Here is a 17,083-nt window from a genome sequence, read left to right on the forward strand (position 1 = left end):
GCTATCTGAATCAATGTAAAATCTTGAACTCAGTAGAGTTTGTTTTTTTTCATCTGCAGAATATTTTATATCAATAGAATAAAGACTTTTCTAATATTTTGGCTCTAAGTTGAGTAAAATGCTTTTTAATGTGATATCAGTTCACTTTCTTCCTCATTTTCTCTTCAAGTCGCCTTCATCGATGCAGGCTTGTGGTTTTCACTCGTTTTGCTTGAGTTTATTGTTGCATCTCAGATTTTCAGAGGTGGACAGGAAATATTTTCATTGTAAAACAGGAGCACTTTTCCTCGTGGTGGACGCTTTACATGCATTACTGTTGAAGGGCTCTGAGCGCCGCTGTTGACTCGTCATTGACTATCAGTCTGTCCAGGAGGAGCAGCGGTCCTCCCCTTTCATTCCTTTTACTGCGTAACTGCTGAGTGTGACGACGGTCTGACTACACACGGCTGGAAGAGGAGCGTGTGTCGTTTATCTCTCGTCTGAAAACATCATCAGCTTTGTCATTTCTGGATTCAGTTTCTTCTGCTGCTCGTTCTAAGGATCTCTGCGTCCGCGTCTGTGGATTTGTGATGGCTTGTGTGAGGATAACCGCTCTGCGAGGCCGATGGCGAGGACTGTGTGCCATTCTTTGTCTGTTGGAGCTGCGCTCCGTGTGTGGGCAGGCTCGGTACTCCATAGCCGAGGAGCAGGCGGAAGGGTCTTTTGTCGGCAACATTGCTCGAGATTTGGGCCTGGATGTAGCGAGGCTCCTATCAGGTAAAGCTCGTATTATTACAAAGGGAAGCCGGCAGTATGTGGATTTAAACCGAGACAAAGGCACCCTGGTTATTAAAGAGCGCATCGACAGAGAGGAGCTCTGTGGGAAGACGACGCCCTGCAGCTTCAGTTTCGACATCATCTTAGAAAACCCAATCCAGCTTTACCGGGTCACGGTGGAGATCGTGGACGTTAACGACAACAGTCCGTCTTTCCAGAAGGAGGAAATCGATTTAAACATTGTTGAAACTGCTGCAGCGGGTGCTCGTTTCTCTTTGGCAAATGCACACGACCCCGATGTTGGTATTAATGATATTCGTAAATACACTCTTAAACCTTCTGATCATTTTAAATTAGAGTTCCCGAACCAAGCAGATGGAGTGAATTCTATCGAAATGGTTTTGCAAACCCCGTTAGACCGAGAGAAGGAGGAGAGTCACACTCTCGTGCTGATCGCTTCAGATGGCGGGGAGCCGCATAGATCAGGAACGGTGCGTATTCACGTCACTGTGCTGGACGCTAATGATAACGCTCCAGTGTGCAGCCAACCTGTGTATAAAGCAGATGTGAGAGAAAATGCTGCTGAAGGAACTGTGGTGACCGCTGTTAGCGCGAAAGACGCAGACGCTGGACTCAATGGAGAAGTGACATTTGCCATTAATCACGTCACCGAGGAGACAAAGCATCTTTTTAACGTGAACGTTCAAAGCGGAGAGATTCGAGTGACAGGTAAACTTGATTTCGAGAAGTCAAAGTCGTACCAGTTAAACGTTCAGGCTCGTGACCACGGAGGATACACAGATACGTGTAAAGTTATCATCCAAATCATTGACGAGAATGACAACGTCCCTACAATACAGCTGATGTCCTTCTCCAACTCTATAGCGGAGGACTCCCCCACGGGAACAACTGTAGCTGTTTTCAACGTGGATGACGAGGACTCTGACGGTAACGGTGTTGTCAGGTGCTCCATTAACACCGACGTTCCTTTCAAAATCGAGTCTTCGTTGACGGGATACTACAGCTTAGTGACCGAGAGCTTCCTAGACAGAGAAAGTGTTCCTGAGTATAATGTGACGATAACCGTGTCTGATCAGGGCTCCCCGCCTCTCTCCAGCAACAAAAACATCAACGTAAAAGTTTCTGACGTCAACGACAGCCCGCCCAGATTCGAGCAGGCAGAATATACCAACACTGTACCCGAGAACAACTCTCCTGGGTTTTCTGTGTTCACTCTGAGTGCCAGTGACGCAGACTGGGGTCAGAACGCTCGAGTGTCCTACTTCCTGGAGGAGAAGCAGGTTAACGGTGTATCTGTGTCTTCCTTCGTGTCGATTAATGCAGAGAATGGCGTTGTTCAGGCAGTGAGGTCGTTTGATTACGAGCAGATCAAGTCGTTTGAGTTCAATGTAACAGCTCGTGATGCTGGGTCCCCTCCTCTGAGTTCAGTGGCGGCGGTGAAAATCCTGATCCAGGACCAGAACGACAACCCCCCTCAGGTCCTGTACCCGGTCCAGACCGGAGGCTCTCTGGTGGCTGAGATGGTGCCTCGGTCAGCAGATGTGGGCTACCTGGTGACTAAAGTGGTGGCTGTTGATGTGGACTCTGGCCAGAACGCCTGGCTGTCCTATAAACTGCAGAAAGCCACAGACAGGGCGCTGTTTGAAGTGGGCTCACAGAACGGAGAGATCCGAACCATCCGCCAAGTGACTGATAAAGACGCTGTGAAACAAAGACTGAGTGTCATAGTGGAGGACAACGGGCAGCCCTCTCGTTCAGCTACAGTGGTTGTTAACGTGGCGGTGGCGGACAGCTTCCCTGAAGTGCTGTCAGAGTTCACGGACTTGAGCCAGGACAAGGAGTACAATGACAACCTGACTTTTTACTTGGTGCTGGCTTTGGCTGTGGTCTCCTTCCTCTTCATCACCTGTTTAGTGGTTATCATCTCGGTCAAGATCTACAGGTGGAGGCAGTCTCGCATCCTGTATCACTCCAGCCTCCCCGTCATTCCATATTATCCTCCACGGTACTCAGACACTTTGGGGACAGGGACCCTCCAACACGTGTACAATTACGAGGTGTGCAGGACCACCGACTCCAGGAAGAGTGACTGTAAGTTGGGCAGAGCCGGTAGTCAGAACGTGCTGATAATGGAGCCCGGTTCTACAGGGACGATGCAGCGGATGCAGACTGAAAAGAGCATCCTGGACGAGCCTGACTCTCCTCTGGAGGTGAGGGCTTTTAAATCATTTTTCTGGCGTAATAATTCAAATCCTGCATTTCAAGAGGTTGCACACAAAATACTTTTAGGTCCACATTTAATTTGCTTCACGTGGGGCATTTTCAGCATCACCGTCCATGAACAGCTCCGCTCACTGCATATTTGAACAGGTGAAGTCTATTTTCAACATACCTTTGACTTAGATAATAAAAAATCGATTTCACTTTCGACTGCAGCTTTTACGTCTACATCTCCTTAAACCTCCGTATCATATTGAAGCTCTTTTGAAGGGAAGTCCTTTCTTTTGAAATAACACTCCCTTTGCTTCATAAACACTCGATATATGATCAGGTCATTTGAAATTAACACATTTGCACTGGCTGGTCAATACCAAGGCACGCTTTTGTGTTGTTTGTCGCTGATGGTTCCGGTTTGGATTAGAGGTTATTTAAACTCATCCGCTCTGCAATTTAGTTTTTCTGCTCTTTGCCTCCTGAAATACATAGTTTGAACAGTAAGGGACGCCATTGGTTAGTGAAACAAATGATCAGGAGGGAGTGAGTAGAGCACAGCCCTCCTTTCACATGTTATCTGCGGAGTCTGCACAGCGGGCTTCATACACAGGATGGTGCCACGGATTCTTTTGAACCGAGAGCTTTAACATACGCAGCATATTTGTTTGCTTGTATCTTCATTTTTGTGGATTATCTCGATTGACCGTTGGAATCATCTTTTCATCCGCCGCAATGGCGTTTGTCGCATCTCTTTCGTGCTTAAGATGGCGTTTATGTAGCGGATCGGCATCAGCTTTTCTACTCTTCTTGTCGTGTCTCTTCTGCATGGTCTCTGGCCAAATCAGATACTCAATTCCAGAGGAGCTGAAGAAGGGGACCCTTATAGGAAACGTTGCCCAGGATCTTGGTTTGGATGTGCAAAGGCTCCGTTCCGGCCGTGCTCGAATCGTAACCAGACAAAGCGTCCAGTACACCGAGCTGCAAACAGACAAAGGCATTTTAGTCGTCCATGAGAGAATAGACCGGGAGCAGCTGTGTGGAGACGTTACACCCTGCAGCTTCAGCTTCGAGGTGATTTTAGAAAATCCGATGGAGCTACACCGTGTCACAGTTGAAATAACTGACATAAATGATAACTCTCCGACCTTTGGGAAGGATCAAATCAAATTCGAAATAAGCGAAACTGCTTCCCTGGGGTCGCGCTTTTTGTTACCCAGCGCCGAAGATGCAGATGTCGGCAGTAACGGTCTACAGAAATATATACTAACTACCAATGACGTTTTCGGCTTGAAGCAGCACTCCAGTCCAGATGGACGTAAATATGCTGAGATGATCTTACAAAAAGCGTTAGATCGAGAAAGCGAGCCGAGAATATCCCTGAAGCTGATTGCTGTCGATGGTGGAAGTCCGCACAGATCTGGTACAGTAAACATTGACGTCACTGTACTCGATGTGAATGATAATCCTCCAATCTTTAACCAGTCGCTCTACAAGGCTACTGTCTATGAAAACGCACTAAAAGGCACCGTAATTACAACAGTGAATGCAAGTGATGCAGATAGTGGGTCAAACGGCCGAGTCATGTATAGATTTTCTAACATTAAAGAACAGCTGGCTGACGTCTTCCTCTTAGACGAGATTACAGGAACCATCACGCTTGAAGGGCGAGTGGATTATGAACAAGATACAAAATATGAAATTATGATCGAAGCTATGGACCAAGGAGGTCTGACAGATTCAAGTAAGGTTCAAATAGAGATAGTTGACGTCAACGACAATGCTCCAGTTATAAATGTGATGTCATTCTCCAGCCAGGTGCCTGAGGATTCTGCTTTAGGTACCACGGTGGCAATAATTAATGTGATTGACGCAGATTCAGAACAAAATGGCCAAATCCAGTGCACAATAGATAATAGTCTCCCGTTTAAGATCAAATCAACCTTGACTAATTACTATGCTCTGGTAACAGACTCCGCTTTTGATAGAGAAGCCGAACCAGAATACAACATAACTATAAAGGCAGCTGATTCTGGATCACCATCATTGTTTAGCACAACAATGTTGCATTTGAAAATCTCTGATGTGAATGACAATCCACCCTTATTTGACCGAAGCAGCTATGTTGCTCACATTACAGAGAACAACTCACCTGGAACGTCCATATTTTCCGTCAAAGCACGGGACATTGACTGGAATCAAAATGCTCGAATATCGTACTTCATCGAAGAAACACAGATCAATGGCAATCCTGCCTCCTCTTATGTATCGATAAACACGGAAACTGGAGCAATTCAGGCGGTCCGATCGTTTGACTTTGAACAAATTAAACAACTGCAGCTGGTAGTCAAAGCGCAGGACGGAGGCTCGCCTCCTCTCAGCAGCAACGTGACCGTGAAAGTCCTGATCCAGGACCAGAACGATAACCCCCCTCAGGTCCTGTACCCGGTCCAGACCGGAGGCTCTCTGGTGGCTGAGATGGTGCCTCGGTCAGCAGATGTGGGCTACCTGGTGACTAAAGTGGTGGCTGTTGATGTGGACTCTGGCCAGAACGCCTGGCTGTCCTATAAACTGCAGAAAGCCACAGACAGGGCGCTGTTTGAAGTGGGCTCACAGAACGGAGAGATCCGAACCATCCGCCAAGTGACTGATAAAGACGCTGTGAAACAAAGACTGAGTGTCATAGTGGAGGACAACGGGCAGCCCTCTCGTTCAGCTACAGTGGTTGTTAACGTGGCGGTGGCGGACAGCTTCCCTGAAGTGCTGTCAGAGTTCACGGACTTGAGCCAGGACAAGGAGTACAATGACAACCTGACTTTTTACTTGGTGCTGGCTTTGGCTGTGGTCTCCTTCCTCTTCATCACCTGTTTAGTGGTTATCATCTCGGTCAAGATCTACAGGTGGAGGCAGTCTCGCATCCTGTATCACTCCAGCCTCCCCGTCATTCCATATTATCCTCCACGGTACTCAGACACTTTGGGGACAGGGACCCTCCAACACGTGTACAATTACGAGGTGTGCAGGACCACCGACTCCAGGAAGAGTGACTGTAAGTTGGGCAGAGCCGGTAGTCAGAACGTGCTGATAATGGAGCCCGGTTCTACAGGGACGATGCAGCGGATGCAGACTGAAAAGAGCATCCTGGACGAGCCCGACTCTCCTCTGGAGGTTAGAATATTTCATTAATGTAATGCCGTATACTTCTTCAATGTAGTATAATGTTTTAGGTAAAGACATCTTCACCAAAATCAGAGTCTTCATGCTTGCTTCTTTATTGTTTTGCTCAACTTCAACTCCCATATTTACTCGTGTGATCATTTATTTGATTAAGTGTACCACAACTGCAACCAGAAAGCACTGGTAGAAAGGCGCTATATAAAACTGAGTCCATTTACCATTTACCACTGGCACTTTTAGTCAAATCATTTAATGAGGAAGTTCATGTGTAGGAGCTCCATTTTTCAATAATAAAACAAATCATCAAGCATTTAGACAAAATATATAATTGAATACCATTGTTTCTCAGCACATCAGAGACTGTTTAGCTCTCCATCCAAACTTTATATGTGGGATTCCCACTCAATTTGCATAATCAAACCAACCATGTGTTCAATATATAAAATTAGGATAAAATTAGCATCTCCACATTTCGTCTCCCTCTTTCGACCAGCGTGTTGGATTATGACTCTAAAATGATCTCCAATTTATAGTTCCTGTCTCACTTTCAGGCAACACGTGCCTGCAGTCAGCACCATGGACAGAGTCACAGTCACTTGCAACTGCTGCTTTCTAGCGTTTCTTTTTATGCTTTTGGCTTTCTGTGTGTGTGTGTGTGTGTGTGTGTGTGTGTGTGTGTGTGTGTGTGTGTGTGTGTGTGTGTGTGTGTGTGTGTTGAGAGAGAGAGAGGGAGGGAGGGAGAGAATGTGTGTTTACGTTCATCATAGTTACCATAGTTTAGCTTTTATTTTACAATGAACAGCTACATCCTATGGTTTTTTGTGATTCGCCTTTTCAAAACACAACAGAAATGAAGAATGGCAATGGAATGTGTAGTTCAGTGAGTCCAACTCATAGGGACGCTGTTGACCAGCTTGCCGAGTTTTCCGAGCTCAGTGCCGCTGTACCTCCCCCATTGTGTGGAGGTTTTAGGGAGGAAGGGCAGAAAATAAGCGAATCAGCCCATTTGACTCTAGGAGAGTACAAACCACACGGATAACGGACGATTTATCAGCTTTGCTCGAGTGATTATATTTGATTAATTCCTGACATTTGTGTCTGAAATCATTTTTCTCCCGGATAACGGATCTGATACCAGTCTTGTTGGAAAGGAAATGTCGGACAGAACAATGAGGTGGCAAGTAGGCTCACTATTGTTTATCTCTGTGGTTTCTCTCAGCGTGATTGCCGGGCAGGTCAGCTACTCTATTCCCGAGGAAATGTCGAAAGGATCTTTGGTGGGTAACATAGCGCAAGATTTAGGCTTGGATGTGAAACGGCTGAAATCAGGCAAAGCTCGCATATACACCGGAGAAGGAAGAGAATACATCGAGCTCGATAAAGAAAGAGGAGTCCTCCTGATCGGAGAGCGGGTCGACCGAGAAGCGCTCTGCGGACAGACGACGCCCTGTGCTCTAGATTTTCAAATAATTCTCGAGAATCCAATGCAGTTTTACAGCATCACTGTCGAGATCACCGACATTAACGACAACGCTCCCTTTTTTAAGAACAGCGAAATGAAATTCGACATCAGTGAATTGTCTCAAATCGGATCGAAATTTATTTTAGAAAAGGCGATAGACAGCGACGTCGGGGTTAATGCTCTCCGGGGTTATTCGCTGGGATCAAGTGACACATTCACACTAAACCCGTACAGAATAGGCAGCAGTCGGAATGTTGAAATGGTCTTGAAGAAGCATCTCGACCGAGAAAGGCAGGAGCGCTTGTCCTTGGTTTTGACTGCAGTTGATGGTGGTGAGCCGCAGCTCTCTGGAACAATGCAGATTAGCATCTCTGTGCTGGACGCAAACGACAATGCTCCCGTTTGTTCACAGGCAGAATATAAATCTAACGTAAAAGAAAACTCATCGATAGGAACAGTTCTCACCGCAGTGAGTGCAACTGACGCAGATGTAGGCCCGCATGGGCACGTACAATATTCTATTTCCAATGTTCCAGAGGGCGCTCTTGAACTGTTTAGTGTAAACAAGGAAAGCGGTGTGGTTACTTTAAGAGGAAAACTCGATTATGAGAAATTTCGGCATTATGAAATAGACGTCCAAGCATCAGACGAAGGTGGACACTCCGATGTGTGTAAAGTTATAATTGAGGTGTTGGACACAAATGATAACTCCCCAGTAATAAATATAATGTCAACGTCATCCAGCATACCAGAGGATGTTCAGCCTGGGACAGTTCTCACCATGATGAACGTTCAGGATCCAGATTCAAATGAAAATGGCAAAGTTCATTGTGTTTTAGATGAGAGCGATCATTTTACAATCACGTCGACATCAAATAACTTCTTTACTTTACTGACAGACGGTGATTTAGACCGGGAGAGCGTCTCACAATATAACATAAGCGTGAGCTGCTCTGATGAGGGAGTGCCCTCCCTCTCCAGCAGCGTCACTCTCACCTTACACATCTCAGACGTCAACGACAACGCGCCTGTCTTTGAGAGGAGCTCCTATGAGGCCTCCATTGTAGAGAACAACACACCAGGTCTCTCTATATTCACGGTGAAAGCCAGAGACGCTGACTGGAACCAGAACGCTCGTGTTTCTTACATCCTGGAGGACTCCTCTGTTAACGGAGTGCCGGTCTCCTCGTACGTGTCCGTCAGTGCTGATAGTGGAGTCATCCACGCAGTGCGCTCTTTTGACTACGAGCAAATCAAGGATTTCCACTTCCGGGTCAAAGCGCAGGACGGAGGCTCGCCTCCTCTCAGTAGCAACGTGTCCGTGAAAGTCCTGATCCAGGACCAGAACGATAACCCCCCTCAGGTCCTTTACCCGGTCCAGACCGGAGGCTCTCTGGTGGCTGAGATGGTGCCTCGGTCAGCAGACGTGGGCTACCTGGTGACTAAAGTGGTGGCTGTTGATGTGGACTCTGGCCAGAACGCCTGGCTGTCCTATAAACTGCAGAAAGCCACAGACAGGGCGCTGTTTGAAGTGGGCTCACAGAACGGAGAGATCCGAACCATCCGCCAAGTGACTGATAAAGACGCTGTGAAACAAAGACTGAGTGTCATAGTGGAGGACAACGGGCAGCCCTCTCGTTCAGCTACAGTGGTTGTTAACGTGGCGGTGGCGGACAGCTTCCCTGAAGTGCTGTCAGAGTTCACGGACTTGAGCCAGGACAAGGAGTACAATGACAACCTGACTTTTTACTTGGTGCTGGCTTTGGCTGTGGTCTCCTTCCTCTTCATCACCTGTTTAGTGGTTATCATCTCCGTCAAGATCTACAGGTGGAGGCAGTCTCGCATCCTGTATCACTCCAGCCTCCCCGTCATTCCATATTATCCTCCACGGTACTCAGACACTTTGGGGACAGGGACCCTCCAACACGTGTACAATTACGAGGTGTGCAGGACCACCGACTCCAGGAAGAGTGACTGTAAGTTGGGCAGAGCCGGTAGTCAGAACGTGCTGATAATGGAGCCCGGTTCTACAGGGACGATGCAGCGGATGCAGACTGAAAAGAGCATCCTGGATGAGCCTGACTCTCCTCTGGAGGTTAGTTTCCCAAAATGTATCAACTATTCCTCATCATCCTATCAAGTTGTTCGATGAACTGTATACGTTGCAGTAAATTGTTGATTTATTTTTGCGATTATCCTTGCTTGTTTTTCGTCCCGATTCAGCACCACGGACAGTGCTAATAATGTGCTTTAAGGGACATAATTGTCTGCAGTATCAACAATGATTTGATGATGTTGGTGATAAGGTTTTTCATGAACATTTCTAGTGTTGGTAGTGTTTCATTAGAATTGATTGTGGTGATTTCATCATTCCTCTGGAGCAGTTGTTCAATGTGGGTGTTTCGACACTCGTTCCGGATACTAACTGAACAGATCTGTTGAGCCTCTCTGTCCCCACTGTTGTGAATAATAGCATCATCCTCTGTTGCTGTTGTCCCGTGCAACTGTATTCATTATCATCATCATGTCGAGAACCAATCCCGAGCTCTTTGTAAATCTGCGTTAAATCACTGTACTATGAAACATCCCTCATGATCATTTATATACCTGCGTCATCTGATAATTAGCCAAAACTGTTGCTGTATATTTTCTTGTACTCCATGAAGGTACAGTTAAAATGATGCCTGTGAATCTTGTAATTCGCATCAACGAGCAGTCTTTCGGGGAGTCTGGAATGTTGTAGAAGGATTTCAGGTTCTCTCTCATCTGCAGGGAGTTGTTGATGGCTGCTCCATGACTGCAGCTGCAGTGTTGTAACGTGGACTCTTAGGGCCGCTGTTGACCAGAGTGTTGAGGGCTGGCAGCGGGGCTGCACCAGCACCTCCCATGTAACGACGACATTACACAGAGAGAACACGACGACACTCGAACGGATTTTCGGGATGTGAAGGATATTTGAGCTGAACGAGACTTCGACCTGGATTTATTGTGAATGAGTTGTTTGTATTGCTGTTTTTCGGGATTTGGTACTGAGGAGGATCTGTTTGAAGGGATAAAGAGACTGAGGATCCTCGCTGTGACAAACGGACAGAACAATGACTCGGCGAGTCCTGTTGTTCGCGTCTCTCCTTTCCCTCCGCTCGGTGTTGGCGCAGGTCAGCTACTCGATCCCAGAGGAAATGGCTAAAGGATCTTTAGTGGGCAACGTAGCACAAGATTTAGGATTAGAAATCAAGCGTTTGGTATCAGGAAAAGCGAAGATCTACACACGGAACAGCGACCAATACATCGAGCTGAGCCGAGAGAAAGGAGTCCTCCTGGTCAAGGAGAGGATCGACAGAGAGGCGCTGTGTGCTGAGACGACGCTTTGTGCGCTACATTTCCAGATTATTCTGGAGAATCCTATCGAATTTTACAGTGTTACTGTCCAGATTACAGACGTAAATGATCATGCACCAACATTTGAAAAAGGAGAAATGAAATTCAAAATCAGCGAGTCTGCAATCACCGGAGCTAAATTTATGCTGGAAAGAGCTGTCGATCGCGATGTTGGAACAAACGACCTTCAAAAATACGAGTTAAAACCATCTGATCATTTTTCCCTGAAGCTGCACAGCAACGCTGATGGAAACAAAAACGTTGAGATGGTTCTGCAGAAGCCTTTAGACCGAGAGCAGCAGGAGCAGATGTCTCTGGTGTTAACAGCAGTAGATGGAGGAGAACCTCAGATGTCAGGAACGATGATGATTCTGATCACAGTGTTAGACGTCAACGATAACGCTCCCGTTTTCACACAGCACACATACAAAGCTGCAGTTACTGAGAATTCACCTAAAGGCACTGTTGTGGCTGCTGTCACTGCCTCGGATGCTGATCGAGACTCCAACAGCAAAATCTCTTATTCAATAGCAAATACATTAGACAATGTGAGGAAGTATTTTGTTGTAAACAATGAAAATGGTGAAATTTCTTTAATTGGAGACATTGATTTTGAAAAGTCGAGACATTTTCAGATAAATCTACTTGCTAGTGACGAGGGAGGACTCACAGATTCATGTAAATTAATTGTTGATGTTCAGGATGTGAATGACAACAAGCCTGAAATTAACATCATGTCGAAGACAAACGTGATATCAGAGGATGCTGAGCTGAACACAGTCGTTACTGCGATAAATGTGGAGGATCAAGATTCAGGAGAAAACGGAAAAGTGAATTGTTTTATCAGTGACAGCATACCATTCGTATTAAAATCATCCACAAATAATTTCTACAGTTTAGTGACAGACGGTGATTTAGACCGGGAGCGAGCCTCCGAGTACAACATCAGCGTGAGCTGCTCTGATGAGGGAGTGCCCTCCCTCTCCAGCAGCGTCACTCTCACCTTACACATCTCAGACGTCAACGACAACGCGCCTGTCTTTGAGAGGAGCTCCTATGAGGCCTCCATTGTAGAGAACAACACACCAGGTCTCTCTATATTCACGGTGAAAGCCAGAGACGCTGACTGGAACCAGAACGCTCGTGTTTCTTACATCCTGGAGGACTCCTCTGTTAACGGAGTGCCGGTCTCCTCGTACGTGTCCGTCAGTGCTGATAGTGGAGTCATCCACGCAGTGCGCTCTTTTGACTACGAGCAAATCAAGGATTTCCACTTCCGGGTCAAAGCGCAGGACGGAGGCTCGCCTCCTCTCAGTAGCAACGTGTCCGTGAAAGTCCTGATCCAGGACCAGAACGATAACCCCCCTCAGGTCCTTTACCCGGTCCAGACCGGAGGCTCTCTGGTGGCTGAGATGGTGCCTCGGTCAGCAGACGTGGGCTACCTGGTGACTAAAGTGGTGGCTGTTGATGTGGACTCTGGCCAGAACGCCTGGCTGTCCTATAAACTGCAGAAAGCCACAGACAGGGCGCTGTTTGAAGTGGGCTCACAGAACGGAGAGATCCGAACCATCCGCCAAGTGACTGATAAAGACGCTGTGAAACAAAGACTGAGTGTCATAGTGGAGGACAACGGGCAGCCCTCTCGTTCAGCTACAGTGGTTGTTAACGTGGCGGTGGCGGACAGCTTCCCTGAAGTGCTGTCAGAGTTCACGGACTTGAGCCAGGACAAGGAGTACAATGACAACCTGACTTTTTACTTGGTGCTGGCTTTGGCTGTGGTCTCCTTCCTCTTCATCACCTGTTTAGTGGTTATCATCTCGGTCAAGATCTACAGGTGGAGGCAGTCTCGCATCCTGTATCACTCCAGCCTCCCCGTCATTCCATATTATCCTCCACGGTACTCAGACACTTTGGGGACAGGGACCCTCCAACACGTGTACAATTATGAGGTGTGCAGGACCACCGACTCCAGGAAGAGTGACTGTAAGTTGGGCAGAGCCGGTAGTCAGAACGTGCTGATAATGGAGCCCGGTTCTACAGGGACGATGCAGCGGATGCAGACTGAAAAGAGCATCCTGGACGAGCCTGACTCTCCTCTGGAGGTTAGTTGTTTTAAACCCACCCTTTTATATTTATGTATGTATATATATATATTCCTCCTTTTTCCGAGTTGTGTTCTACCTCTTTCGACTAAGCGAGGACAACTCTGGGTGTCCTGGTTCAGCACCTTGGACAGCGCCAGATTCGTGCACGATTTGACAGGACTATTTGACGAGAGACGATAATAATGATCAGAATTGTCGTGACTGTAGTGACCTAATTGCAGCCTTGTATTAATTTTTTTTCTTTACCATCTTTCCCCACCTGTGTGTCCGTGAGTTCCCTTCTCCTTTTCCATATGAATTCCTTTTGAAATGGATATCTTTTCCCCGTCTTGTCACTGAGATGCTTTCTCCGACTGGGGTGAATTTATGACGTAATGTGCCATAAAAACTTCGATTCAATTTTTGCACTTTTATTTTTATTTCATCAACAACATTTTTGTGAGTCTTTGAGTGTGTGTGTGTGTGTGTGTTTGTGTGTGTGTGTGTGTGTGTGTGTGTGTGTGTGTGTGTGTGTGTGTGTGTGTGTGTGTGTGTGTGTGTGTGTGTGTGGAAGAGAGAGAGAGAGAGAGAGAGCGAGGGGGGGCGATTGAGAGAGACAGAGACGGGTTTTGTTGGGTCGATGCTGATAGTTTTCACACATATTTCATGACGTCTCAAACACTCGTGTGTCATGGTGGATTGATGCAGCTGAACTTCTCTAAGTTATTTAAAGGGGTTGTTGCTTGTCACAGCGGCTCTACCTGTGACATGAAGTGTGTTTATCAGCTCCAAGCTTCAGTGTGGTTCCACTCACTCACAGTTGTGTAGTACATTGGACTGAACTCGTAGGGCCGCTGTTGGCCAGTGTGTGATGAACACAGCTTTCAGCAGAACCTCCCCGTTCTTTATTTTCACCTCAGTGAAAACCGACGCACAGTGCGATGATTACAGCGTAAGAGAGCAGCAAGCGTCGACACGGAGAGCAGCAGGCAACTACGATTCCCTGGTTGTTTTTTTTACAACGTTTTCGTGTCTGTGATCAACCAACCGGATTATCTTTCGATTTGAAAGACCGTGACAGCGGTGGCCCTGCATGGAAATACTGATCAGAACAATGGAGTGGCGAGTGCTGTTGGTTCTCTCATTTGTTGGCCTCTCGTCGGTGGTCGGGCAGGTCAGCTACTCTATTCCCGAGGAAATGCCCAGAGGCTCGTTCATCGGTAACATTGCTCAGGATTTGGGTTTGGACAGAAATCGGTTAACAGCTGGCAAAGCTCGTATATTTACAGGAGACAACGCGGGATACGTCGAGCTGGACAGAGAAAGAGGAGTTCTGCTCATCAAGGAGAAAATAGACAGAGAGGCGCTCTGTGGACAGACGACGCCCTGCGCTTTGCATTTCCAGGTCATTCTGGAGAATCCGATGGAATTCTATACAGTTGTTGTGGAGATTACAGATATAAATGACAACCCTCCCCTATTTGAAAAATCTGATATGAGATTCAAAATAAGCGAATCTGCAGTCATCGGAGCAAAATTCCTTCTAGAAAGGGCGATCGATCCGGATGTCTCCATCAATGGTCTTCAGAGTTATTTTTTAACAAAAACCGACAATTTCGCGCTGAAATTGAAAGAACAGCCAGACGGTGAAAAAATAGTGGAAATGGTTTTACAAAAACCTCTTGACAGAGAAAAACAAGAGGAGATAGCTTTAGTCTTGACTGCAGTAGACGGAGGGGAGCCAAACCTATCAGGCACAGCACAAATACATGTTACGGTGCTTGACGCCAATGACAATGCACCCGTCTTCACGAAGACAGTTTACAAAGCTACAATAATCGAAAACGCGTCAAAAGGCACAGTTATAACCAGGGTAACTGCCTCCGATGCTGACAAAGGATCGAATTCCAGGATAATGTATTCCATATCCAACACAGCTGCAGATGTACGAGACATGTTTGAAATTAATGAATTAAACGGAGATTTGATCTTGAAAAGTACTGTGGATTATGAGAGGGCACGTAATTATCAAATACATGTGCAGGCCAGCGATGAAGGGGGACTCACAGATTCATGTAAGATTACTGTGGAGGTGACAGACGTCAATGACAACAAGCCTGTTATAAACATAATGTCACAAACGAATGTGATTGCTGAAGACTCTGAACCAGCAACAGTTGTCACGATGGTGAACGTGCAAGACGCAGATTCAGGTGAAAATGGAAAAATTCACTGTGTCGTTAATGAGCATATTCCTTTTAAATTAAAGCCTACGTCAAGTAATTTCTTTAATCTGGTGACAGACGGTGATTTAGACCGGGAGCGAGCTTCCGAGTACAACATCAGCGTGAGCTGCTCTGATGAGGGAGTGCCCTCCCTCCCCAGCAGCGTCACTCTCACCTTACACATCTCAGACGTCAACGACAACGCGCCTGTCTTTGAGAGGAGCTCCTATGAGGCCTCCATTGTAGAGAACAACACACCAGGTCTCTCTATATTCACGGTGAAAGCCAGAGACGCTGACTGGAACCAGAACGCTCGTGTTTCTTACATCCTGGAGGACACCTCTGTGAACGGAGTGCCGGTCTCCTCGTACGTGTCCGTCAGTGCTGATAGTGGAGTCATCCACGCAGTGCGCTCTTTTGACTACGAGCAAATCAAAGATTTTCACTTCCGGGTCAAAGCGCAGGACGGAGGCTCGCCTCCTCTCAGTAGCAACGTGACCGTGAAAATCATGATCCAGGACCAGAACGACAACCCCCCTCAGGTCCTGTACCCGGTCCAGACCGGAGGCTCTCTGGTGGCTGAGATGGTGCCTCGGTCAGCAGATGTGGGCTACCTGGTGACTAAAGTGGTGGCTGTTGATGTGGACTCTGGCCAGAACGCCTGGCTGTCCTATAAACTGCAGAAAGCCACAGACAGGGCGCTGTTTGAAGTGGGCTCACAGAACGGAGAGATCCGAACCATCCGCCAAGTGACTGATAAAGACGCTGTGAAACAAAGACTGAGTGTCATAGTGGAGGACAACGGGCAGCCCTCTCGTTCAGCTACAGTGGTTGTGAACGTGGCGGTGGCGGACAGCTTCCCTGAAGTGCTGTCAGAGTTCACGGACTTGAGCCAGGACAAGGAGTACAATGACAACCTGACTTTTTACTTGGTGCTGGCTTTGGCTGTGGTCTCCTTCCTCTTCATCACCTGTTTAGTGGTTATCATCTCCGTCAAGATCTACAGGTGGAGGCAGTCTCGCATCCTGTATCACTCCAGCCTCCCCGTCATTCCATATTATCCTCCACGGTACTCAGACACTTTGGGGACAGGGACCCTCCAACACGTGTACAATTACGAGGTGTGCAGGACCACCGACTCCAGGAAGAGTGACTGTAAGTTGGGCAGAGCCGGTAGTCAGAACGTGCTGATAATGGAGCCCGGTTCTACAGGGACGATGCAGCGGATGCAGACTGAAAAGAGCATCCTGGACGAGCCTGACTCTCCTCTGGAGGTTAGTTATCCAAATATATAGATGTTTCATCGTCATCTTCTAATTTTCCCCTGTGTCTATCGAGTTTGATTAGATTTTTGTTGTGTTTTCAAATTGGCTTCGTTACTGTTTCGAGTTTATTCAGGAGTTCTTGTGTGCTCAGCTTCGAGGCGGTTGTTTCTCCGCACCATAGACGGTGCTAAAGCCTCCAAATGCCTGAAGACAATATCCAGTAACCACTGACCTTTTACCTCTCTCGCTCTCGCTCTCGCTCTCTCTCTCTCTCTCTCTCTCCCTCTCTCTCTCTCTCTCGTTGTTACAACAGGTGGTTTATAATCTCGATCACTCGTATCTTTATTCCTTTCAACACTCTTTGTGCTCAATCCATAAACAATTCTTTTCTTTTCGTTGTACATCTCATTCACTCGTCAATAATGTCTGAGCAGCAGCCACTGACTGTTTTCAGGCTGTTGATATCTGAATGCCTCTAAATGAACGGTATTTATGGAGGTGGTC

General features: G+C 47.0%; 4 protein-coding genes and 2 pseudogenes across 17 annotated transcripts in view; all 6 read left to right on the top strand.

Annotated features, from left to right (window-relative positions):
* Positions 1–17,083, top strand: part of LOC147251089 (protocadherin gamma-C5-like) — a 279,342-nt gene that overhangs the window by 153,992 nt on the left and 108,267 nt on the right. The gene's annotated exons all lie outside the window — the stretch shown is intronic.
* LOC147251115 (protocadherin gamma-A12 pseudogene) lies at positions 313–3,450 on the top strand (annotated as a pseudogene).
* Positions 3,624–6,594, top strand: LOC147251116 (protocadherin gamma-A3 pseudogene; annotated as a pseudogene).
* Positions 7,024–9,800, top strand: LOC147251117 (protocadherin gamma-A2-like). Its single transcript, XM_086222634.1, has one exon. The coding sequence runs from the start codon at positions 7,320–7,322 to the stop codon at positions 9,777–9,779; it is 2,460 nt and encodes an 819-aa protein (XP_086078760.1). The 5' UTR covers positions 7,024–7,319; the 3' UTR covers positions 9,780–9,800.
* Positions 10,402–13,549, top strand: LOC147251118 (protocadherin beta-16-like). Its single transcript, XM_086222635.1, has one exon. It carries the CDS (start codon positions 10,723–10,725, stop codon positions 13,288–13,290), a length of 2,568 nt encoding a protein of 855 aa, XP_086078761.1. The 5' UTR covers positions 10,402–10,722; the 3' UTR covers positions 13,291–13,549.
* On the top strand, positions 14,068–16,616 carry LOC147251119 (protocadherin beta-16-like). Its single transcript, XM_086222636.1, has one exon. It carries the CDS (start codon positions 14,183–14,185, stop codon positions 16,607–16,609), a length of 2,427 nt encoding a protein of 808 aa, XP_086078762.1. The 5' UTR covers positions 14,068–14,182; the 3' UTR covers positions 16,610–16,616.

This window comes from Aulostomus chinensis, chromosome 13 (assembly GCF_037954235.1).
Source record: "Aulostomus chinensis isolate RoL2024-O1b breed Wild chromosome 13, RoL_Achi_v1.0, whole genome shotgun sequence".
NCBI classification, from domain to species: domain Eukaryota; kingdom Metazoa; phylum Chordata; class Actinopteri; order Syngnathiformes; family Aulostomidae; genus Aulostomus; species Aulostomus chinensis.

Coding starts and splice junctions, on each gene's coding strand:
- LOC147251117 (XM_086222634.1), top strand. CDS start 7,320: ATGTCGGACAGAACAATGAGGTGGCAAGTAGGCTCACTATTGTTTATC.
- LOC147251118 (XM_086222635.1), top strand. CDS start 10,723: ATGACTCGGCGAGTCCTGTTGTTCGCGTCTCTCCTTTCCCTCCGCTCG.
- LOC147251119 (XM_086222636.1), top strand. CDS start 14,183: ATGGAAATACTGATCAGAACAATGGAGTGGCGAGTGCTGTTGGTTCTC.